Source organism: Lepidochelys kempii, chromosome 7 (genome assembly GCF_965140265.1).
Source record: "Lepidochelys kempii isolate rLepKem1 chromosome 7, rLepKem1.hap2, whole genome shotgun sequence".
Classification (NCBI taxonomy): Eukaryota; Metazoa; Chordata; order Testudines; family Cheloniidae; genus Lepidochelys; species Lepidochelys kempii.
Window position 1 is genome coordinate 83,996,035 of NC_133262.1, and position 24,548 is coordinate 84,020,582.

At 46.2% G+C, this 24,548-nt stretch overlaps 1 protein-coding gene across 13 annotated transcripts in view; it reads right to left on the reverse strand.

Annotated features, from left to right (window-relative positions):
- The window catches only part of CDH23 (cadherin related 23), a 521,149-nt gene that overhangs the window by 495,611 nt on the left and 990 nt on the right, over nucleotides 1-24,548 (reverse strand). For 3 of the 13 annotated variants that reach the window (XM_073353548.1, XM_073353547.1, XM_073353544.1), the window contains exon 1: nucleotides 13,754-14,380. The exons of 1 other annotated variant lie outside the window; for it this stretch is intronic. In XM_073353548.1, coding sequence (XP_073209649.1) covers nucleotides 13,754-13,841 — 88 coding nt within the window. In that variant the 5' untranslated portion in view covers nucleotides 13,842-14,380. Of the gene's footprint in view, nucleotides 1-13,753; nucleotides 14,403-20,633; nucleotides 20,708-24,548 lie in introns of those variants that run through there. 9 more of the 13 variants (XM_073353559.1, XM_073353560.1, XM_073353545.1 and 6 more) reach the window with 8 other exon arrangements.

Here is a 24,548-nt window from a genome sequence, read left to right on the forward strand (position 1 = left end):
TATACCAACATAATGGTAGTGTGCTCATAGCCTTGTTCTTTCCTTGTGAGGATAAATCTCCATTCTAAACTTACCTCTGCAGTAAGGGGGCAGATGCCGGGTGTTGGGAGATCATTTTATGTTGATGGTAACAAGGCAAATATTTCTTCACAGTAATCACTAACTAGATGTTGTTTATTTATTTTATGTAAGGGAGGTGTCAGAATGAACTTAAAATTAATGTTGTTATACTCTTGGTGGAGAGGCCCTCTAGATCTCTGAACTCATTCATCATTAAGAAATATTTAAAGGTGATTTGCAAAGAAAAAGAAACTGATATATCCATGTGTGTTTGGAGGTGAGGGGGAATTGGTGCTTAGTTATGATATTTAAAGTAAATCTGAAAAGTTTCTTCAGGAAAAAACTGTGATAAATTCTGCCTTTTTTATTTTCTAAAATGTAACCTTTTGAAATCATGAACCTCAGTGGAGGTCTCAGATGTGAACTGAGAGTTCTCAGCCTTTAACTGAAGGAGTAGGGATGTTGAATCTTAAAGAAACTAGTATTTTCCCCAAATGTTTCAGTCGTCTGAGTTATAGATATTAACAAAAGCCTGACGTGTTCGAATATAAATAAATTCCTTCTCTCAATTCATCAGGTTTCACTTACATGGTATTTCTTACCAGTTCAGCCCCCATGGAGTCAACCAGGAAAAACAAGCTAGACAAGACCTACAACAAACCACCCCATGACACAGAAGTCTTAAACCATGTGGCAGGGCCTGCTCACTCCTGCCTCTGCTCAAGTCCACACACACAGCTCAGAGACCTTTTTGCTGGTAAAACACCCCATGCAGTTTGTTTACCGTGTGGATTCCCATGACCCTGGTACGCTATAGAGCTTTATACCTACAGCCCCCGGGAGTCCTCAGCTCCTGAGACAAGCAGGGGAAAGCAATCTGCTTCTTCCCATTCCACTTCCTTCCTGTGCCTTTTGTACCATCTGCCTGATGGCTTAATTAGCCACTTAGTTCTCCTCACCCATCAGTTAGGCACAGCTCTTCTTAAGTGAGATCTGCTCTGCAGTGATTAATTAGCGCTGCAGTGATCAGAGTGCTGGCTCAGCTGCTGTTGCCCAGCACTCTGTCACAAGCCCCTCCTATTGCCGTCTTACTCCCTCCTTCCCCCCACAACCTATCAGGCTGTGCGTTATGGGGCTGAGGAAAATCCAAAAAGCCCACAAACCCATTTTCTTCCATTGCAGGTCCCCTTTAAAGCATTGCCATTGTGGGTGACACATCATAACCGAAGTATGAGTGTCCCATTCCAGCACACAATCAAGTAGCCCGAATTCCAGAGTGGTGCACATTTTGCTGGCACCAGAGAGGATGCTGCTGTGGCCCAAACGGAGACATCAACAAAACATCCTGTTCTGCTGCTGTCTGCTGCATGAGACTCACGAGAGGAGAAAACTGCATTTGTGGTTTTGACCTGGGGCCACCACAAGCCAGAGAGGGTGAAATGTTATTTTCCAGCTTCTCAGACTGTGTTTCTAAAACAACTGACAGTGGAAAAACCATTCAAATTATTTAGAAATAAAGACAGTTGACAGCCTCCCTTTTAAATTGAATGATAATCTGAATGTTGTATATTCTAAGTCACTTTTTCATTACATAAGTAATTGCTTGAAATGCCATTTTGATTGTCTGTCTTCATTAATATTGCATTTCTCCACACTGGTTTCCAAAGATGGTTTTGTTTTGATATTGTGGATTTCGGAATGTCAAGGGAGAACTTTAAAATTCTGCATTGGAGAGAATATTTAATTGTGCCTTGTCCCTGAAAGAGATTATTTGCTAAAAGGATTCACTGTAGAAATATAGTTTATTTTATATATAAATCTAATAAGGGCTCAGGATGGGTCACCTGAGGGAACTGAACCTGGGACCTCTGGATCTAAAGCATGAGGTGCTACTGTTTAAGTTAAATGACAAGCTCCATTAGCTTAGGGGCAGTAGCAGCCTCAAGCTGCTAAGCTATCCAGCCACTAAAGGGTGACACAGACACACCTGCTCAGCATATTACTTGAAACTTCTGCTCAGACTTTGGTGCTCTGACCACCCAACTATGGTGTGCTTCGAAGATGTACAACTTGCTCCCCAGTGACACCCATTTCGCTACACATGTTCATCTGTGCTCCCACAGGGACTTTTAGTGAGACGATATTGGCCCCTTACACATAGCCTTTTTTCCTTTTAGTCTTTCCTAGGTCTACAGTGGTGACTCTGTGCTGCACATTTGCATAGAGAAATGTGAGTGTTTTACTGTGACATATGCAACACCCTGATGACCTTGGCTAGAAGTGGGGGTAGCACTTTAGATAACGGGCCCCAATCCTGTAATCAGATCTGCATTCACACAGTGTAGAGCCGCACTGACTTTCTGCCCACATGGACCAGACTGCAGGAGCGGGGCTGCAATTAGTAGGAGTACATCTTCTGCGTTTATGGTCTTGGCTCAGTTCCTCCCTAGAAATCACTATAGGTCACCTCTGCCTTTGGTTCAGAAGCCTGTTGTTATGGGGCAGAGACTGCAATGATAAAAATGCTCTTTCAAGGGACTCAGTCTTCACTTTGTTATGTTAAGTTGCAGTCACCCCAGGAGGCGCATGCTCCAGTTCCTCATTCCATGCCCTCACTGTAAATTAATCAAGGTGAAATTGGCAACAAGTGGTGGAGAAGCTGCCAGCGTTTCATCTAGAAGAATTATGGACTTGATGCGCCCGCTTACGCCACGTCTGGATTTGATGTTCTGTGTATTGTTATCAGGCTGGGAAGTGGCAGTTTATAGGGCTGTGCACCTGTATTGGTTTTTTTAAATGCACTGTTGGGACACTTCTGTGCGAAAGGAGTTGTTATACATACAAAGTACCCTTAATTGCCTCCGTCAGAACAGCAGCAGCTTCTGCATTGCCTGTGCCCTGTTGGCAGCCATGCAGAAACATTTGGGCTGCTGCTGGCATTTTTATAATCCCAAACCTACAATCCCCTCCTCCCTTTCCCCCACCTGGTCTTCTCTTTCCCAAACACCACCACAATATTTGTGTCTTTAATTTACAGTGTCAGTCTTTCTATTTGCTGCATGCTGTTCCAAGAGCATAAAGAAGAAATGAAAGTATAAATTAAAAGTGTCTCCCAAACGGCTTTTGTGTGAGGAATTGCTCACTATACAGCCCATCTCAGCCCCCTTCCCCAAACCACCTCTCTAGACGCACATCAAGCAATTAACGAGCCTCCGCCCCATGCCCTTTCCCCCTCCCCACATTCACAGAATAATTGCAGCTGGAAAACAACAGCTGGGGCTACCCACTAATGGTATTTGCTTCCTTTAGAAAAGATAAAAAAGATCACTGGCAACCCAATAGGGATCTGTGTGTGTGTGTGTATGAGTGTGTGCGCACGTGCACGCATGTGGCATTCATCCACCTGTCAAGGAGGCTTCTTCTGCGGTGGCATTCTGACTGCCACCATTGCAATGATTTCCCCATCACACCTGGCTCTCTCTCTTCCTTCTGCTCCCAATTATTCAGGAACAAAGGGAGTGGAAAACACACATCTCTCTTCCTAACCCATGGAGACTTCAACATGACTATGGTCTTTAAAATGTAGACAGAAAGACCCCTAAATGGGGAAACACATAAGCAATGACAACAACAGGGGAATCATGGTATGAAGCAGGGATTTAAAAAAAAACAAATGAACCAAAAAAACCCCACACACACATACAGAGACATCAGTAGGCTATGAGAGGAGAACTTCTTTTGTAAAACTCTGTTATTAGATAGCCACATACAGAACCACGGCATGGGTCTCATGGACAGACAAAAGACAACTTTAAATTGGGCTTCTCAACACTTTCTAACCCATATTTAAACACTTAAGGCCAAATTCTGATCTTCAGTACACATGTACTATACTCCTGTCTTCTCTTAGAGAGGACAAGCCCCTCACTCTGGTCCCCAAACTTTGAATCTACCTTGCTACTCAAGCGTCTCTATAATGGGTTTGAGCCAAAACAATTAATCTCAACATCTTCAAACTTGGGAGAAGTTTGGATTCAAATCAGATTCCAGTTCTGAACTTCAAGCACCTCTTTCAGACATAAATGAAGGATGTCCCTTGACCTCTATCAATTCTATGGACATTTGTCTTAGTTAATGTTTGTCCAGAGCTCGATGATCATTGGGAAATCATCAAGTGCATTAAGACAAATACTTAAGATACTGCCAGGTTTAATCAGGGCAGAGCTAAATTTGGATCCCAAGTGATCCCACGGCACCTCAGGCCATGTCTATACTACAAACTTATGCCAGCATAGCTTTGTTGGCTAGCACACCCAGACCCACCTGAATTGCTATGCTAGCAAAACCCCAGCATAGGCACACCTATGCCAACAGAAGAGTGCTTTTGTTGGCATAGCTAACATTGCCTAGGGAACTAGTGTAGCTACATCGGCAGAACTCCTCTTTATGTTGGCACAGGCTGCATCAAAGGCCTAGTTTACACCTAAAACTTAGGTGACCTCACTACATTGCTGAAGGCTGTGAACAATTTCATGCTGTGTACACAACTTAGTTAGGTCAACCTAACCCCCACTATAAATGCAGCGAGGTTGACAAAAGAATTCTTCTATCAACCTAGCTACCAGCCCTCAGAGAGGTGGATTACCTACACTGACAGAGAGAACCCTTCCATTGACGTAGGATGCTACATACATACATGCCACGACTCTGCTGCTGCCGCCGCTGCAATGTAGACATACTCTATGCCAGCATAGTTATGCAGTGTAGACATGGCCTCATAATGAATCTCAATTCAGAGATTTGTGCATACTAAAACCATGCAACCATGACCAAGTCCAGCTGGGAATTGTGAGCTGTAGCTCACGAAAGCTTATGCTCAAATAAATTGGTTAGTCTCTAAGGTGCCACAAGTTCTCCTTTTTTTAAAAAACTGTTAGTCTTTGAATTAACCTCATGGTGAGAACATGTGGGACAGAACCTGTCAGCTTTGACAGAGCCAAAAAGTGGTCCAACTGAAAGACACCAGTTTCCCCATGTGACCTCTAATTGTGAATGCAAGCTGTGTTCCAAAAAGCACCAGCAAATTGCAGCTTGCAAACATTCGCTAGTATCTACAGACTGCAAACACATTTGGATTCAAGTTGACAAGAAACTTGTGCAAAGTTTGTACAAACCACTGCTGCTGCATAAATGCAGGTCCAGCTCCAAGCAAGATCAATTCTATGAATGGAATGTTTCTCACACCTCTACTATGTATCTGTCACAGCTCCCTGATCAAATCCTTGCCCCATTATACTACTGTTGCATCAGAGCCCTAGCTCTTACTCACACTCACACTTTCCTCCCCCCTTTCCTCCAGTAACTTGTGGCTCTTTTGCAACACAAACGGTTCACTTTTTGTCACAATTTGCCAGTAGCTCCTCCTGCTCAGGAATCTACCACTAGTTTCTAGCTAGGTGTTTAAAATAAATACATTTTACAGAAAAGTAAACCAAAGTTTTAAAAAAAATTACATTGGCATGAGCAATGCACAAATCATAATTCCTGAAAATAACAGATTGCAGAGCGGGGTAATCAGAAGTAAATTGATATTGATAAATAAGCTTTTCTTCCTCGCAGTAGGTGGTTTATTTTAATCTAATGAGTTTTAGATTTTCTGAGCTTTCAGATTCCATGATGAAGAGCCATCTGCACTGGAATTACAGAGCGCTTTGAAATATTGTAATTTTATGGCTCATTTTGTCAGGACTCTTGAAAATGAGAATTGTTCCCAGTGAAGAATTTTGCCCTCTTTCTCCACCCCCCACCTCCAACCCCATGGTGGTGGTGGGGGGGAAACAAAAAAACAAAAACAAAACTTCCCTTGTTAAATAAATATGGGCCAACATATCTGTAGACATTTGGTGGAGGTGCAAGGCACAGGGATGCGAGAGAAGGGAGCATGAATATGGCCAGTGTGTTTTGGGAGGCAAGAATACAACAATTTTTTTGTGAACGCCACGGCGGGGCGGGGGGATGCTTAATATACAGAGTCTCGTCTCCCATCTATGTACCCGTCACCACAACATCTCTCTCCCTTGGATAGCAAGACAAGGCAAGCAATTTCACAGAAGAATTGGGATCCCCTGGTTACCCCATGGGCTGAATGGCCAAGATACACCCGCTTCTAAAATTATCACAACATGGCTGAGGACTAGGGAAGAAAGGAGGGAAAGAATAGTTGATCCAGGAGGTGATACTGCAATAAGTCCCCTCCTGAACTGTATCTGGCAAAACAGAGCCACAGCAATCTACCCTTAAATCTTACAACAAAGCACACCCCAAGATCTATATCCCAAACAGAGTCAGAGCAAGTAGCTATGACAGATAGTCCAAGGAATCATAGGAGAAAAAGCACATTTGAAAACCTTCCATGAAATCAACTCCCTCTCCTTCCCTCCTGACTAGGGTGACCAGATGGCCCATTTTTAAAGGGACAGTCCCATATTAAAGCCTTCCTGCAGGTGTCCCAACTTTTCTTAAAAATGGCTAAATTGTCCCGTATTTTCTGTCTTCTCCCTCCCCCTCCCCCCACACAAACACACACACATCAGTACTGGTGGGCTCTGCTGCCGGCTGGATCCCTGCTCACCAGCCGCCCATCCACCAGCAGTTGGGTGGGGCGGTGGGGGGGGAGGAATCCAGTGGCCGACGATGGGGGAGGGTGTGCAAAGCTGGTGGCAGGGAAAATCTTCAACATGCAGGGCCGGCTGCTCCTCTTGGTGACTGCGGGCAGGAGCCAGCAGGTTGTGTGTCACCTCTGCTGCCCACCAATTGGCCCTTTACGTGCTTCCCCTCTCACTGTCCTCTCCCTGCTTTGCCCCTTCACCCCCGACCCCTCTACTTCACCATATCCCGCCCCAGCAGGGCGCGTCCCGCTCCCAGCGCTGAGCGGACAACCAGCCCCTGGTCGGAGCGCTCAGCTCACGGACAGCCTGGCCAGCAGGCTCCTTCCTTCTCCCACTGCCTCTGGCTAAGCCAGTGCCCCAGGAAAGCCCAAAACCCCCCAGCCCAGGGCACTGGCCAGCAGGAGCCCAGCACTGTGTGGGGCTTTGGCGCATTCAGGGCTGGCCTGGGGAAGCCTCTTTGCCCCTCAGCTAAGCTCTGGAGTGTGTGTGGGGGGGGGGAAGCAATTTCTAGCCTGTTCACGCCCCAACTCTGCAGGCTCCACAGCGGCCCCCAGGCAGGGGCATAACACCCTCTTCACCACCACCCCCTGGCTCCTGCCCCAGGGAGCACAGGGCTGCTCTGTTCTCTAGGCACCCTCCTCTGCTGACCCACCTCTCTGGCCCAGTTTGCTGAAGCCCCTACAGTCAGGTTCCCTGGGCCCTGGTACACAATGCATCCTTAGGGTTTAGGGCTTAACCCCTTCCTGCCCACTCTGTAGCTGGGCGACAAGAGAAGGCTGGGTTATGTTGGTGGCCAGCAGCAGCCTGGAGGTGTTAGCTGCCTTTCTACACTGTGCAGGCAGGAAAGGACAAGCTGCTTCAAGCCACAGGAGAGGGTCGGGGGGGGGGGGAGGGGAAGAGATGAGTTCTGCAAAGACACAGGCGAGGTCGTCCCTCCTCCTGCTGCTGCTGCGGCTCAAAGCTCCTCCCTTCCCTTCTGCACAGTGCCGAAAGGCCGTTACTGGCCACATTCTGGTGTGAACCCTGGCAGAAATCTCGGGAGGGGTCATGTGACCTGGCATGCCGCCCCCGCCCAGCGTGTTGACTTGGGAAGGCACGGTGGCAGGTACCGGAGAGGCAGGTTTGTCCCAGGGGCTCAGCCAGTCATGGAGGGTGGAGAGGGCTGGGTAGGGAGGGTCGAGTCAGTTGGTCACCCCCTGCCTCCCCATATAAGAGAGGTGTATGGTAGCGTGTGTTTGTCACCCCTCCCGGTGTGATCCCTAAAGCCTTAAAGATAAGGTGGCAAATAAAAAGAATCCAGCTACACAGTATTTCTTTTTAATAGGGGCTCGGTCAACTTGGTGTTAATTTGAACATCTGTACTGCATAGTTCTGATTCATTGCCACTGAACTCACTCGAATATGAGTAATTTTACCAGGTGTCCCATATTCAGCATAGGAAAACGTGGTCACCCTACTTCTGACCAGTGCACTAAAGTGGGCAGGGGGAAAACATACATTTGCACTTTTCCCCTGCCCATCTTGGCAGAAGAGAAAGGGGAAAAGAGGGTGTGCTCAGTATAATCTGCAGTGTATGACCTCCTGCTTCAATGATGGGCATGCAATCGACTGCAACACTGTACTAACACTGAGAAGCACAGTGTCTGTTCAGAAAGCCATTTTTCCTGTAACACTCAGTTGCCAAATGTAAGATTCATCTCCTTCCCCCCACCCCACCCCCCATTTACAATGCGAGACTGAGGGAGGTAAGAAAGATCCACCTCCTTGCTGGGCTAGGGGCTGCTAATAGGCATCCATTCAGCCATATTGGATATTATTACTGCTATTTATTATTTGTACCGTGGTAGTGGCTAGAGACCCCACTCAGGGGTCTGAGCTGCACTGTGTCAGGCACTGTACATACACACACACACAAAACATGAAAAAAGAGCAACCCTGCCCCAGTATGTGGTGTATTGAGGACTGTTGGAACCATAAACTATCACTGTGAGAGCAGAGGTCGGGGGCGGGGGAGTCGGGGGGGGCAGACAAGGGGAGGGGGACGGTCCTGGTCGTGCTTGCAGGCTATAGGGCCCCTGCAGAGTCAGTCTGTAAAGAACCATCTTCATGCCAGGTGGGGTGAGTTGTGCCTCACAGCCTAGGGAGCAGCCAGTTTTCCCTCTGCTTGTGGGTTTTTGTGCGATTTGAATTCTAAGAAGTAAGTGTGTCATGTTACAACCTTCCAGCAAGAGTATTCCTGTTTTTCATCTCTGTCTTTGTGTGTATGCTGTGAACACAAACACAATACACAGAGGGAAAGGAGATCAATTCCTTGGGTAAAGTCCAAAGTTGCCTGCACAGTGTCTCTGCTTTTGATTTGCTAATTACCATCTAATTCCACTGTCATTAGCAATCACCCTCCACTTGGGAGGCCACACTCTCTCCGGAAGGCAAACATTTCCTTCAGGCGACACAGAAGATGAACACACACATGAAGTCAGTGTGTGCAGTTTGAGTCGGTTTGTGTTTTGAATGGCGGGCGGACTCTACTCAGCAGAGGGGGCTGTATTTAAAACACACAAATATGGCAGCAGCACAGTGCCCATGAGGTGCAAACCGCTTCAGGAAAGGCTAGGCATTTGAGGCCTGATCCAGATCCAAAGGCTGCTGAAGTCAATGGGAGACTCTCCAGGCTCTTAGAGCTTAAATCTGCTCTGATAAAAGTCAATGGGAGTTTCATTATTTACCTCACAGACAGCAGGATCCAACCCGACCTGAACAGCAGTTTGTAAGGACATGGATTCCCCCTCCTGCTCTGAACTGGATACTTACACACATTGCATGTAGTCCAAACTCACCTCTTCCTGGGCTTTGGCTTCACTACAGTGTCACACACTTGGTTGCATGTGTAAACCAAGCTCATTGCACACACCATCGGCTTTTTGCATCCCTCCATTCCCTCCACCCCGCTCCATAAGCTCCCTGTGGGTCACTCTCCTATCCCTCTCTATCCCTCAGGGACTTTCTGCGGCCCCTCCCCAGCATCTGTGCCTTCCCATTCACTCATCTGCCACTCTGTCTGCGCCATGTGCCTCCATGCCACTGTCCCTCACTCCCCCCACCATCCATCCCTGGGCTCTGCGTACACCCACAATTCCCCATAGCGCTCAAATTGTTTTACAAATGAGGTCAGTATCATCATCCCCTTTCACAGCTGGGGAAATGGAGGCACAACCGTGACTCCGATTTCAAGTCCCAGTCCAGTGTCCTACCCACTAGGTCACACAGACTTCAGCCTAATTTCTTCCCTATACTTAGCTGTGCCTAGCATTTTCCCTGCAGGACTTCTCTGTTCCAGACCCTACAGCCTTTCCTCTTATACCCTGGTGGGACCTAACAAGATCCACCTGCTAGTGTGACTCATCAGTAATTACGCTGAACTTTCATGCTGCTCTCCAGCAGCGATCATCAGAATGATTCAAAGAGGAGCCCTGAATGCTCATATATTGGCCGAGAATCTGCCACCCTGTGGCAGTGTATTTGTACATACACATATCCTGCACGGAAGCTTTCCAGGATGGGAAATTCTGGCTACTCACAACAATTTATTTTGCAACTTTCAAAGGCATCCCCAGAGGAGACTTGATTCAGAGGCAGCAGCTTCACTTTTTATGTACTGAATAAGAATGTCATCTTAGTTTCAAATGCACATGAGTCAGATCACTAATCGCTCAGGATTGTAGTCTGTAGGTTACTGGCCTGAGGTGCAGCACTGGAAGAGCAGCAGGGAGCTGCAGGCCAGGATTGCTGTGCATTGACAGCACTGTGTGGGGTGAATTTGCTCTGCGCTTGCCTAGAGCAGTGTTCCTCAACCTTTTCGATACCAGGGGCCAGCTTGCTGCCGTCCTAAACTGTGTCAGGGAGATCTCAGGGACTGGCACCAGACATCGAGAAACACTAGCCTGGAGTACATCTTTCTGTTGTTTCGGCCCAAACACTTAACATTTCCCCTCTCCCAGCAAAAAGAAAAGCCTCTTCTATTTTCCTTAAGTTGTGCTTTCCCCTGTGAAGAATTCTGGATGCAAAAGCTAAACACAGCAAGTTTAGTAAAAAAGCTTACTGATTTAAAAGCTGGACATTCACAAATATCAGAAATCAAGCTATATTTTAAAGCCCTTCCAAATTTCTGTTCCTCCCTGCCCACCCCAAATACCCAGACTCCATCTAAAATCCATTTCAGTATCCGTATATGAACCAGACACATGCAGATGATGCAGTGGGATGAACTCCACGGATTTCATCATTCTTTTCCATCTCTAACTACTCCAGTTCCAGTTTTGGTGTTTGCAATAAACAACCGGTGTGGCTATTGTCCATTCCCGCAACTGTGGAGCAGGGGGCTGAAAGGGCAAATCTCAAAAAAACCCCAAAGGGTGCTCCAGAAGCACAGGTCGCTCTAAGCAGTCTCAGCTGCAAAAGCTTTCGACCCTTTTTTCTCTTCATCCAAATCAAGAGAGTGTCCTTGCTGATTTTGCACAAAGCTCACTTAACTCCCAGGGAGAGACACTTTTCTGCTACAGACCTTTCCAAGGCCCACTAGCTGTTCAAGCTAATGAAACTGACACTTTGCCTGAGATAGTAGCACTGTGGGCACGCTGCGGCTAATCACCTGCTTGTTGAAACCTTTTAGAAATGTGGGTAGTAAGAGGAAGGGAAGAAGGGGCTACTTAGAACAGTCAGATCAAAACTTACACCTCATTTGCTCAAAGGAGGATAGATACAAAATGAAAAACAAAATACCTACTATGAAACAAACTATTTTGCAACTTATTAGATGTTCAGTAGTTAACAGCCACAACAAACACACACATGCAAATATTCCTGATCAGTTGCTGAGGTCCCATTAAGCTGTCCAGTCATTTTTTCCCCATGTTTCCTTTCCCGTCATTACAATTTACCAAGATTTATGTATAAAATATTATTTTTCCTTCCTCCTCAGCCTCATTCCTTCATTTATGATACTCTCAGGTGAGACTACAATTCACTTCTCAGAAGCGGTGGTGATGTCATACCCTCAGACTGTGATGAGGAATGGGGCAAATCAATGTGGATTAAAAACAGAACACCTGAAACTTCAGCCTTTGTTGAGATTTGAAGGCCATTGGGTAGCTTTTCACTACATTCCTGGCTCTGTCCTTCCAATCAAAAGAAAAGCTATTCTTGTTTCTGTTCAATTCTTCAGGTTCAAGAGGAGATTTTGATAGTCTGCATGAACGTCGGAGCCTTCGGGTGCTTGCCCAAGAGGAGTCTCAGATGCTGCGTTATTTCCATTGCCTTGTCTGATCAGCTTTGGACATCCAATAAGCAATGCAAAGGACTACCCAAGTCCTAACCCCATATACAATGGGTCCAGTATGAAACTTGGGATCATTTGTGTTTTTTAAAAAGAGGGACAGCCTTCTTCTTCACTTGTTCCAGACCCCTGGTCAGGAATTGGGAGAGGATCTGCACAAGATCATGTTACAACACCAGCCTCTGGATAATCAGAAAGGAAGGGGGGACGGGAGAAGAATAGAGAAAAACAAACACAAACACTAAGAGAGAAGTGGTGGTGTGGGGAGAGAGGAGAATTACCACTTCCTCAATCCTTTGCTTTAGCTGAGTCCCATCTCTTGTCTGCCCATTATATCTGGACTGTAGGTCCTTAGAGCAGGAATCTTGACCCTGTGTTTGAGAAGCCCCTAGCACGTGTTGGATGCTAAATAAACAAAAATGGGGAAATAAATACAGGTCATGGACCAGGATCCCATTGTGCTAGGTGCTGTACAAACATGTTTGAAGTTAAGCATGGGTCTGCATGTTTGCAAGGCCAGGGCCTAAACACACAAAGTAGCATTATTACAGTAGTTGCCACTAGTTCAGTGAAGGGAATTTTACAGGAGAAAAATTCCAGTGGCTGTTGTGAACAATTGGGGTCAGTTTGCCCAACAAGCATAAAAGGACATGTAATCAGAGAGCAGTGATGATGTCAAGACATATGTTGTCCCTGAACATATATGCTCATGACAATAGCAGCAGCAACAGCTGGGACTCTTTATGTTCTAAAGAAAGAGAAAGGCACAGCCACGGATCAAGCAAATCTTGTATCCTAAACTATTTAAATTTAAAAGGGATCTGTGTTTAAAGTCATCTGCCCAGAGGGCAGCCAATACATTTAAAAAACTTGACATATTAAATCAATTTTAAGATATACAGTTCTCAGGACTCCTTTGAGGCCATGGCTGGCCGGGGCGGGGGGGGCAATACACAAAACATCTGATTGCTTTTATTTTTTTAAAAAAGCAATATACATGAAGTGTAGTGTTGTGGAGCAATCTTACCCTTTAATGGGATTCCCATGAGCAGAAAGGTGGCCGAATACAAGCGGTGCCTTGGGTCCCTTGTTAACCAATTGAACACAGCTCTCCCCCAAATCATTCAGGGCTAGTGACATGTAGGGCAAATCCAACAAGCCCCACAGTTATTCTCAGAGCTGTGTGAGAACCAGAATTTCCATTTCATGGGAAATTCCATGTTTTTGAAATTTGTTTTAATTCCAAATAGGAATGAAACATCAAATTTTGACATTTCCCACAAAATGATTTTTTTGGGGGAAAAATCATTGAAAACAAACCATTTCATTACAATAAAAACATTTCATTTCAATGTTGTCTTTATTTTATATTATAATGGGTAACAACATTTAAAAATGAAAAAGTCATTTCAACTTTTTTTTTCCTTTTAATGGTTCCAGAATGGAATGTTCTGATACTTTTTTCTAAACAAAATTTCTTCTAAACCAACGCATTCCCACAGGCTGCCTCCCACATGCCCCCTTCTGTCCAGAGGTGACACTGCAGCATCTTGCCTCAGTTTCCCTCTCTCACAAGACTCCACCTCACAGTCCAATGGTAATTAAAACTCTCCCCTTCTGAGGTTTAATTTACTTAGTCCTTACACTCTTTCCCTCCAGGTCCCAGCCCCAGTTTAGTGCATCTCCCCCATACTTGAGTCAGGAGACCTCCAGTCCTCCTTCTCAGAGCTGGTTTCAGTTCCTTTCCTCCATGTAGGAGCTAGTCCTGCTCCCCACAGCATGCACCGACAGCTGTTTCCTCAGCCCAGCTGCAGCTTGTCAGGCTTCTGTCCTGTGTTGAACATCTGGTCCCACCTAGCTAGAGTCTCCTTGGCTTCTACTCTGGCCCCTTTTAAATCCCACACCCAACACAGGTGTAGTGGGGCAGGGATAATTAGATAGGGCTGCCTGACCCAAGGCCTCCTTAAAGGAGCAGGACACACTGTTACTTAGCAGAACATTTTGATTAGATGAATCAGCATTTTGTGACGGAAAAACGTTCCACTGGAAAATTTTCAGCCAGCTGTAGTTACTCATTACACTATGCTGCCTTCATAGCCTCCTTGTTACTGGGCAACATGTCAGGTGGGATCTGTTGGGAAGGAACAGAGCAAGTGACATCCTCTGCCAGAATAACTGAGGAACAGAGCAGATGACAGGGAGCTACGGGCCCTGACATTTCACCCCATTTTACACTAGGAGTGAAATCTAGGCCGCTCTCTGACACACATGATCTCTCAAGCTGTACCTGCAGCACTACTAGAGAGCAGGTCCTCCAAACCTCCCCATATCCTAATTTTGAGGACCCCAGATCCAAAGCGCCTTCTTCCCCTCAAATACAGTTATGGTTCCAGATCAGAAATAACTGATTTACATGGGCCTGAAAACTCATGAAATCTGCAGCATCGCTAAGGCGTGGTGAGGAGCACCAGCACCAGACAAATTGGAAGCAGATGGGGATAAGGGGAGAGATAAGAGGGATGTGAGAGAAAGAGAAAGGGATTCTCCTCTCCACTTAACTTGGGACTTCTCTGAAGAGTCTGAATCTGTCATTTTGCATTGAGAAATCTGTGTCTAACTACGTAACTGGAGAGTTTACATGGGATGCTGCGTTGTGCCAGAGAACCCAAGAGTTAGACGGGGAAATCCCCAGGCACTGCACACAGTTTGGAGTTCAGCTACAGTGTCCCTTCTTTATTGTTCAGCACCAGACTCCCAAGGAGTCTTGGTAGAGCTAATTAATGCAATGGCCTTTACCCATCTCTGGGCTCTCGTCCCTCAGTATCCACAGAGCAAACTCTAAGTTGCTGTTTTTTCCTCTGATAGCTCAGTTGTTAATCTAACACAGGCCTTAAATTGTTTCACGTCTCTTAGTTCGTCTCATCAACCAGGCTGCCTCAGCCCACTACCTTCTTGCTTCATATTTAGGAAGAATAAAAAACTTACACTGTCAAGAATTCTGGTTATTTTTTAATTGAATGTTAATAACTAAACTGTTTTTCCTCAGCCATGTTTAAAATGGCAATTAAGCACGCTCTACTAATTATTTGTATTACGGTAGCACCTAGGACCCCTTGACATGGACCTGGACCCCATTGTGCTGGGTGCTGTACAAACACAGAGCAAAGAGACAAAGAGCCCCCATGAGTTTACCATCTAAATTAGGCCTGAACTCCACTGTACCCAAATGGGAGGGTAACACATTTTGACTGGCCAGCATGAACAGGGACCAAATTGTGTTACAAGAGTTTGTCAAAACAATGCTCTTGAGACTAGAGGACACTCTAACAAAAGCTCCTACCCGGGTCCCCATCCGACTAAGAACAAACTAACCAAATAGTGAGAGCCACTGTTCTTATATAATTTGGGGCCATCCACACTGGCCAGACATATCACGCTGGTCAGAAAAGGATTTGTTTTCCACTGAAGGACTTCAGTGAAAGATTATTTTTGTTTGTTTTGGTCCTTTGTTTGTTTGTTTCTAATTTAAAAAAAAAACAACCTGAAAACCCAATAATTTTTGATAAACTCATCTGTAAAAAATTGCTTTGTTAAAAAAGCCATTTTCCATTTCAATGTTGTATTTTATTCATTTTAAGATACCCCCAACTCTTGTTAGCTATAAAGCAGTTCTGCCTGGTTATAATTTTTCTAAACTGTTCTTAGGAACCACTGCAGATGAGGTCTAATTCAAACCCTTGCTCCTGTGGTACATTCACATTCCTGACCCTTACTCTTTTTTGGACGTTCAGCCTTCTTCCTTTTTTTACTAGCAGCCTTTCCCTGCTTCCTGCCTGGCATCCAAAATCAAAACCAGGAGTCATTTGGCCTTTGATTTGCAAAGTCGTGGATGCAAGAAAATTTACATGACAACAACATTTGTCAAAATCAAAACCACTGTGTCATTTCTTCTGTAATCACTATGCATCCTCCCCTTCAACTTGGTCTCTGTCATCTACTCAAGTGGCAGCCTTGCTCACCTCAATTCTCACTCCAGAAGAAACGTGCACTCCCAATAGCAAATATATGGCAGCAAATATATATGTAAAAAACACAATGTTAAGTAATAAGAAATGCAAACACATACTCCAGCAATCAGAGCAGCTGATTTCTTGGCATGCAGAGCAGTTCTCACACTGACATTTCCACTAAGTTATTGCTCTTGTACTTCCTAAGCATCCCTTCCACTCACCAATATGTCACTGTTGCTCAGTGGTGGCCCAGGCAGCTTGCTGCAGCCTTGGGACAGGTGTGTTCTTCCTAGTCTCTGTCCCTTTCCTGAAGACTTTCACTAAGCAGGTATTACTGGAACTGGGCATATCAATCACTAGATATGCCAGATTCTAGACTGTCCTCTTCCTCATGCACATCCCAGATACTTCAGTTTGCCTTCTCGTATTTCACAGCTGACTATTATGGGCCTGATTCGCCAGTCTCTCTGCACCTAGTATAGCCATTTACAACTGTGCAAAGTGGGTGTAAGACTCTCCCAAATCAGAATTTGGTTCTCATACCGGCAGTAGTGTTTTACACCCGCATGGCACAGGAAGGATTGAGGGTGGCACTTACCCTGTCTCACTAGGACAGACTTCTTTACTTAGCCTTTATCATTATAATGAAAATCCCCAGGAAAAGCTCACAGTTAAAAATAAAAATCTATAGCTATGTCTTTTGGCACCCAACCAGGGATCCTGAGTCCTGGGAAAACACTGGCCTTTATAGGACCTCCGTTTCAGTGAATCAACTATCTGATGTCTTTCTAAAGGAGAAAAGAAGTTGTCTCATGCAACAGTAACAATAGATTGATGGTTCCATTACTACCACTGCCTGAGGGCAGTACTCCTTTCCTTTTCCTTTTCTACACTGCAATTTAAAACTTCTCCAGGTGCTTTAATGGCTTCATCTTTGTCATGGTGATCTCAAGGCAAGAAGAAATACTCTTCTTTGTCTTGTGATCATTTTGGTCTTCCTGAATTTTTCATGTGATGGTACAGCTATGCTGGGTGCGTCTACAAATAATGATAGCTCCACTTCAGTAAGACCCTGTGGCACGAAGCAGCTCTTCGTGGAAACTCCGCTCCTGGCAGAGAACACCACATTAAAGAGGTGATTATGAGCCCTCAGAACTGGAATACCCTCCAAGAGTCTACATACCACACAGCTTTCAAACAGGTCTCCATTCAGATATCCTTTCATGGCTGACCTCTTGCCAGACCCTGCTTCTCTCTCAAATATTAATTATTATTAGTAAGTACTTATGTTATGGTAGTGCCCACAGATTCAGAGGAGGAGCAAGACCCCATTGTGCTGCACAAACAAAGAAGAGATAATCCCCGTCCTGGAGAATTTACAGTCTAAAGATACAAACAAGCAAAGGATGGAGGATGTGGATACAACATATAAGCAAAAATAGAATCATAGACATTTTGAACTGAAAGGAATTTTGAGAGGTCCAGCCCCCTGCCCTGAGGCAGGACTAAGTACATTTGGATCATCCCTGACAGTTGTTTGTCTAACCTGTTCTTTAAAAACTCCAAATGATGGGGATTCCACAGCCTCGTTTGGAAGTCTATTCCAGAACTTAATTATCCTTATAGTTAGAAAGTTTTTTCCAACTATCTAACCACAATCTACCTCACTGTAGATTAAACCCATTACTTCTTGTCCTATCTTCAGTGGACGCAGAGAACAATCAATCACTGTCTTCTTTATAAACAGCCGTTAACATATTTGAAGACTGCTATCAGGTTCCCCCTCCACTCCCCCCATCCATAGCCTTCTTTTCTCAAGACTAAACATGCCCAGTTCTTTTTAAATCTTTCCTCATGGTCAGGTTTTCTAAATCTTTTATCGTTTTTGTCGCTCTCCTCTGGACTCTCTCCACTTTGTCGATATCTTTCTTAAAGTGTGGCTTCCAGAACTGGACACAGTACTCCAGCCATGGCTTCACCAGTGCCAAATAGAGCAGGACAGTTCCTGCCTGTCTTATAGATGACACACTTGTTAATACACCCCAGAATGATATTAGCCTTTTTCGCAACTGCATCACATTGTTGGCTGATATTCAGTGTGTGAACCGCTATACTGCAGTACTGCTACCTAGCCACTTATTCCCTATTTCGTAGTTGTGCATTTTTCTCCCCTTCTTAATTGTAGTACTTTGCAATTTTCTTTATTGAATTTCATCTTGTTGGTTTCAGACCATTTCTCCAGTCTGTCAAGATAATTTTGAATTCTAATCCTGTCCTCCACAGAGCTTGCAACCCTCCCATTTGGGACTTATCTGCAAATTTTAAGGACACTTTATATTCCATTATCCAAGTCATTAATGAAAATATTGACTAGTAGTTTTCACTGGACAGACCCATGGGGACCCCATTAGATACAGCCTCCCAGTCTGAAAGTGAATCATTGATAAATATTTTTTGAGTATGCTCTTTCAACCAGTTATGCACCCAGCTTTGGGTAATTTCACTAGTTTGCATACTTATGAGAATGTTAAGAGAATGTCATATGGGATGGTGTCAAAAGCCTTACTAAAATAAAGATATACCACGACTGTGGCTTCCCTACTATGCGTAGGCTGTCAACCCTGTCAAATAAGGAAAGTAGGTTGGTTTGGCATGACTTATTCTTAATAAATCCATGTTGGCTATTACTTATTACCCTACTGTGCTCACAAATTGATCGTTTCTATTTTGATTTGTTAGTATGTTAACCTATTAATTCAAATTCACTCCCCCCACTCAAAAAAAAAATACTCCAAACAAACAGGAACCATCCAAGGTCCTGATCCTGTCATGAGTTCCATGCAGGCAGAAGGCCACTTCGTGGTTCTCATTGCAGAATCAGGGCCCAAATGTATACACAATGAGAGCCTCTCTCTTGGTCCTCGTCCATCTTCGTTTTTATCTTTGCCCTCCATTGTCCAGCTTAGATTGTCCTCAGGACAGAGTCTGTCTGTAAATCATCATGCACCCCTCAGGCACTATAGAAATAATAAATATTAACCTTTTTGTACAGGAGAAATTGACACGGGAACTAGTGGTAGGTTAAGCAATAAAATCCAGTTACCAAACTAGCCTTGCAAAGAGCCTTCCCTCCGTATGGCTTATTCTTTTTTTAAACAGACCCGCTCGCGCGATCTGGCGGGGTCACCCACTGGTTTGCGCTAGGGGAAGAGTGATGCCGGTTTGATGCCGCTCCTACACGCAGCGCCCCATTAGCACCCCCGAGCTGAAGAAAGGGACCCGAACCACCCCCTGCGTCCAACACACGCACGCCAGGACACAGACGAGCCTGCAACAGGTAGCCACCCCTACAGCTAGTTCAAGCGCAGGACAGGCAGCAAGGCGCTACGGGATCCCTGGTCTGTAAGTCGAGGCTTCCCCGTGTGGTGTTTGGAGGCCGAGCCGCCGGGACTGAACGTGCCCCCAAGCTGCCCGCGGTGCGAGCGAACCCCGCCCGCCCGGCGAGGGGCTGTGCAGCGCCGGGCCCCGGGGACACTCCGCTCGGCCAGCTGACAGCGCATGGCTCGCCCCCTTCCCCTGCCCTGCGGCTCGCCGGTTCAGCTCGTCAGAGCCGGGAGCCCAGCGGAGCGGGCAAAGATTTCCCCTGCTCTGGCACGGCGGGAAACCGAGGCGCTGGCCAGAGACACCCCGTGTGTGGACAGACAGGCGGTGTCTGTGCTGTGATCCCTCGCCAGAGCGGGGGTGTTACTACGCACAGCCTCTGCATTGCCAACGTTGTGAATGAACCCGGCACCTGAAGAGCGATGCGCATCCATGGCACCATATACACAAGATTCAGCTTGTCCTTGGGGGGAAGCGGGTTTCTTCTGCCCATTGCCTAGAAGGACCGCATGCATAAGGGGGGGAGGGAGGAGGAATGCCAGGCCCTCTAATCCCTATCCAAACTCATGCAGCTCTCCGGCGTGGCACCAGACTGGCACACCCCGCACGCCGCGATATCGATCGTGCCCATAGCGATAGCTGCATTTGGAAGGTAGCTACAAGTTGTCAGAAACTTACAACCATTGAGGGATGCCCCATCTCAGCATACTGCCGGGGCACCAGGGCACCGGAAGGGCTGTGGGGGGGGGGGGCGGTTAACATATTTTTAAATGATCACAGGCACAGAAATTAAATAGGGGCAACCCCTCCGGAAATTGCCCCGGGGCAATTTGACAGGGAGAATTAAAAAAAAAAAAGTTTCCTCGCAAAACAGAAGAGAAACGAGATGGGGGCGGGGGAGACAGTGGGGAATTAGTTTAGATTGTTGCTTTCACTGTGTATTTAAAATATTGATCTTCCAAGCTAGGCTGGCTGCCTCCCTCCCACCCCGCACCAAAACACAGCGCAACACAAAGACACGAAATGAGGGGGTTTGTCTCTTCACAGAACGGCTGAGGGATGCGATCCAGAGAAACTGGCTGCGCGGTAACAAGTGTTTCTCCGGCTGCTCCGGATTAGACATGATCACACCGACAGCCACCGAGTGGAGGACGAGACAGAGGCTGTAAAACTTTGCCTTACCTGACGCCCGGGAGCGCACCGCGTCTAGGGACCGCTTGCTCTGTAGCGACGCGGGAGGAGGCTCACTCTGCCCCTTCGGGGGCTACAAGGGTGGAAATTCTTCCCTCCTCCGGGCTAACGAGTCCCTTGCAAAGGATGGAAAGTTCAGGGCCGGCAGGGAGAGAACCGTCATCAACTCCAGCTCGGAGCCCTTCCCCGCCACTTCCAGCCCGTTTCCATTGCCCACCAACGACAGCGTCTCCGCTGCGCGTACGGAACGTTCACACGGCTTGATTCGGAGCAAGCCAAGCCGCGGCAGAGCGATGCCCTCACAGCCCAACGCACCCTGGAGGAGTCCTGCTGTAGCCCAGCCCCTCGCTGACTGCTCCGTCCGAGGCCATGGCGTCCGTGGGCAACTTTAGCTTCTTTCTCTCCCCCTTAGGTCCGTTTACACTGCTTCCCTCTGCGAAAGCCGCGGAGCAGAGGGCGGGGGTGCTGCGGGGGCAGCGCCATCAGGGACTCCCGGGGATTCGACCGCACCCCGGCTCTGGAAACAATAGGAGTAAACTGAGCCCCTCGGATGCAAACGAGAGAGGGGGTGGGGGGCGAATGAGTGCAGGCAGCGCAGCTGCTGCTGATCCCTTTGCAAGGAGGCAGCGCCTCAGTGCCAGGCAATGAATATTTCAGCGCGCGTTAAACTGCCCTCCGCTGATGTCATGGTAGTTGCTGCTTTGGTGACTCTACAAATCCCCCAGAGAGGAAGCCGAGCGGAGCGCAGAAACCAGACTCAGGTGCGGCGGCGGCGGCGGCTGCTGTTTGCCAGTGAGTTCCCCGCCTCTCCGAGCCTCCCCTCGCAAGGAGAAGGACGCAGCGCGGGCTGTCTCCCCTCTCACTCACTCACTGGGCGGCGGCGGCTTTTTACCTGCCCAGGGAGCAGGAATGGAGCTATTTAAATAAGGCTGCTCGCTGTAAAGCGACCGTCCCTTCCTCGAGCCCCTGGCCGCTCTGGGAGTTTGCAGGACGACGGAGGCAGCTGGCAGAGCAAAGCCCTGAGACTAACCCAGGTACCCAAGGGGCAGGTGCGGATCCCTCCAGAGGCCGGGGTAAAGCCAGAGCAACGCCATCAGTGCCACGCGGGCTACTCCGGGTTTACACGGCTGTAAGGGGGAGCAGGCTCTGGCCCAAAGCACCTGGCCATACGTGCAGTTGGTAAACGGGGCTGAAGAATCCCCCTAACATGTCTTGGGAGAAGTAAAGAGACAAGCTGCCGCTGCCTTTCTGGTGGGGTTCAAAGTTCACATTTTAGCGGGGAGGGGAGCTACATGTATGAAATTCAACCTTGCCTCGCATCAACCTCTATTCTCAGCCGTACTCCGCTTCTCTTCAGTGTGACCCCCCTTCCCGCTAGAACACTTTAGTCACTCTGGTGTCTGAAGAGTACAAGCAAAATTTCCCCAGGTCTTGGATATTTTTTTTTAAGCCCTATACACTGATTTTAAAAAAAACATCAGCTTCTAGAGTCATTTCCTATTTCCTTGGCTCCTTCTCCCTCAATCAGCTGTCTCCATTAAACTACCATGTTTGAATAGAAATTTGGTTTTTCAATTATGGAGGCTGGAAAATGTAAAGCATCCAACATTTTTTTTAAAAAAAATAATTAGGGTTGGCCTCTGGCTGAGAGCTCAGCATTTAAAACAAAAACCGCCTAGAAAAGGGCTAGGTTTTGTTAGCAGCATAAACTGCATTGGAAAACAATTATCTCTAACACTCCACCACTCTTCTTTCTATAATTCTAAACTAGTCATTGTGCATGAAGGTAAAGTTGGTCTTGGCCTTTATACTATTATCTATTTATAAGCCCTGCTCCAACCATAATATTAAAAGCAAATGAAAGTGGGCATAGAATGACTTGGATTATTGGGACTGACATGAATCAGAGATGAACATGAAATAGAAGATCCTGGCATGGATTGGCATCACTTAGCATACAGTGGCATGCAGTTGGAATGTTGCAAGAGTACAGTTCACCTCCTCCTTGCTCTCTGGTGCCTGAGGTTCTGGCTTCTATAGGCAATGCCTCCCCCCTTTGTGACAGGCTGTTATTTCTATCTGGCCTGTTACTGGCACTTTGAGTTTGGCATCTGACTTCCACTAAGGAAGAGGGCAGTTAAATCTTCTCTGCACCTGTTTTGCTCCATGAATGCCACAAAGACAGTTATTTCCAGTAACTCTCAATACAAGTAATGGAGAGAGATTTAGTTTTACATTTAATGACAAGTTACTCCCTTAATGATGCTAAATTGCATCCACTAAACATGGCTTGTCTGAGGACTAGCCAAATATACAGTAAAACCATCTCAATCAATGTGTTTTCTTGCATGTTGGCAGAGCGAGGATACAATGTGACAACAGGATTTTCAGTCTGCTTGCACATAGGACCAAATTTAAATCACACAAGCAAAAGCAACAGGTGACTAAAGGGACTCAAGCTGGAAGGAGCATTTCCGGATGCAATTAATGCAGCCGTGGACTCATTTGTTTCCCATGGTAAGGTCTCTAATCACTTAAGTGCAACCTTCCCCACTCCATGCTGACAATACACTTCCATCCTAATGCACAACAGCTAGGCCTGCTATTAACTCTTTGTTGCCTCTTTTATTCCAGGACTGAATTCTCACACCTTGAAGCTCTACTAACACACTTCAGTCTGAACCTTTAATGTCCTCACTGCACTAGCCCCGAGTTTCTTTTCAGTAGAGACTGTCAACTCAATCCCTTTGACCCCACACTTGGGCTCATGAGAGGCTCAAGAATCATGGAAGCAAACCTGGAATAGCATAGCCTTTTAGTTAAATTCAGAAGAATTCTAACTTTCCTTTCTTAAAAAGGATGTCCTAATTTTTCAAAAGTGAATAGTGATTTTGGGGGGCCCAGCTTGAAGACAACTGATTTTCACAAAGCAATGAGCACCAACCCACCTTTCAGGTGTCTCAAGTGGAGCACCCAATAAACCCTAGTAATTTTTGTAAATCTACATCGGTATTCAGCTTTATACTGTTACAGAATTCTTCCTGGATGCTTTGTTACTCAAACACACCCTCACCCTTTAAGAACATCTTTGGATGAGTGACTCATACAGATGATTGAAGTCGGTCTGGTAGCATTGATTAATCCTAGGACTCTCCTGAACATCTGTGGACAATTATATCATTACCAAACTATGTGGTGTTTATTGATTTGGAGTGGACAAATAGCTACTGTGGTCTAAACTGATGTGAGTAAATAATTTTGCCTGTAAGCAATTTGAACTGAAGGTGAAAGGTTAGACTAGAGCCTTCATTTGCTACAACATGGAGATCTTTTTAATTAAGCATTTTGAATAATCATGCTTTTCAAAAGCACAAAATAATGGTGCATCTGACTAGAAGTAATCAACTATTTACTCTCTGACATCCACAAGCCAGTTTGATTTTGGCAATCTGCATATCACAAAGCCCCCCGAGAACTGTAAATGAAGTAAGAGTTTGCTTGACACCAACAACCATTCAAACAGGTCTGGTATAAAATATCAAAGGTGATTCACTTAGATAATCTCTAACTGTGCAGTCTAGCCTTCACAGTGCATGTGTGAAATACCTGCTCCAGTAGGGAAACCACACAAGCCATTGTTTACAATGGCCTCAGGTTAACCTGCTTCTCTGCTGTGATGCAGCTTTTGGCTCCACAGGTTCTTGAAGGCTCAGACTCTGTGGCCAGTGTTATTAGTTCAAGTGAAGGAGAAGTGAACAGGGGAGCCTATATATAACCTTCCATTTTCAGACTCCTTCTGAGTCCAGTGTTGTACCTTAGAGCAAGCCACACTGTAAATCTAAGCTTCTCTCTGTTGCCAGACCTGTTAGACCTTGAATTACAAAACCAGCATTATAAAACACCCTC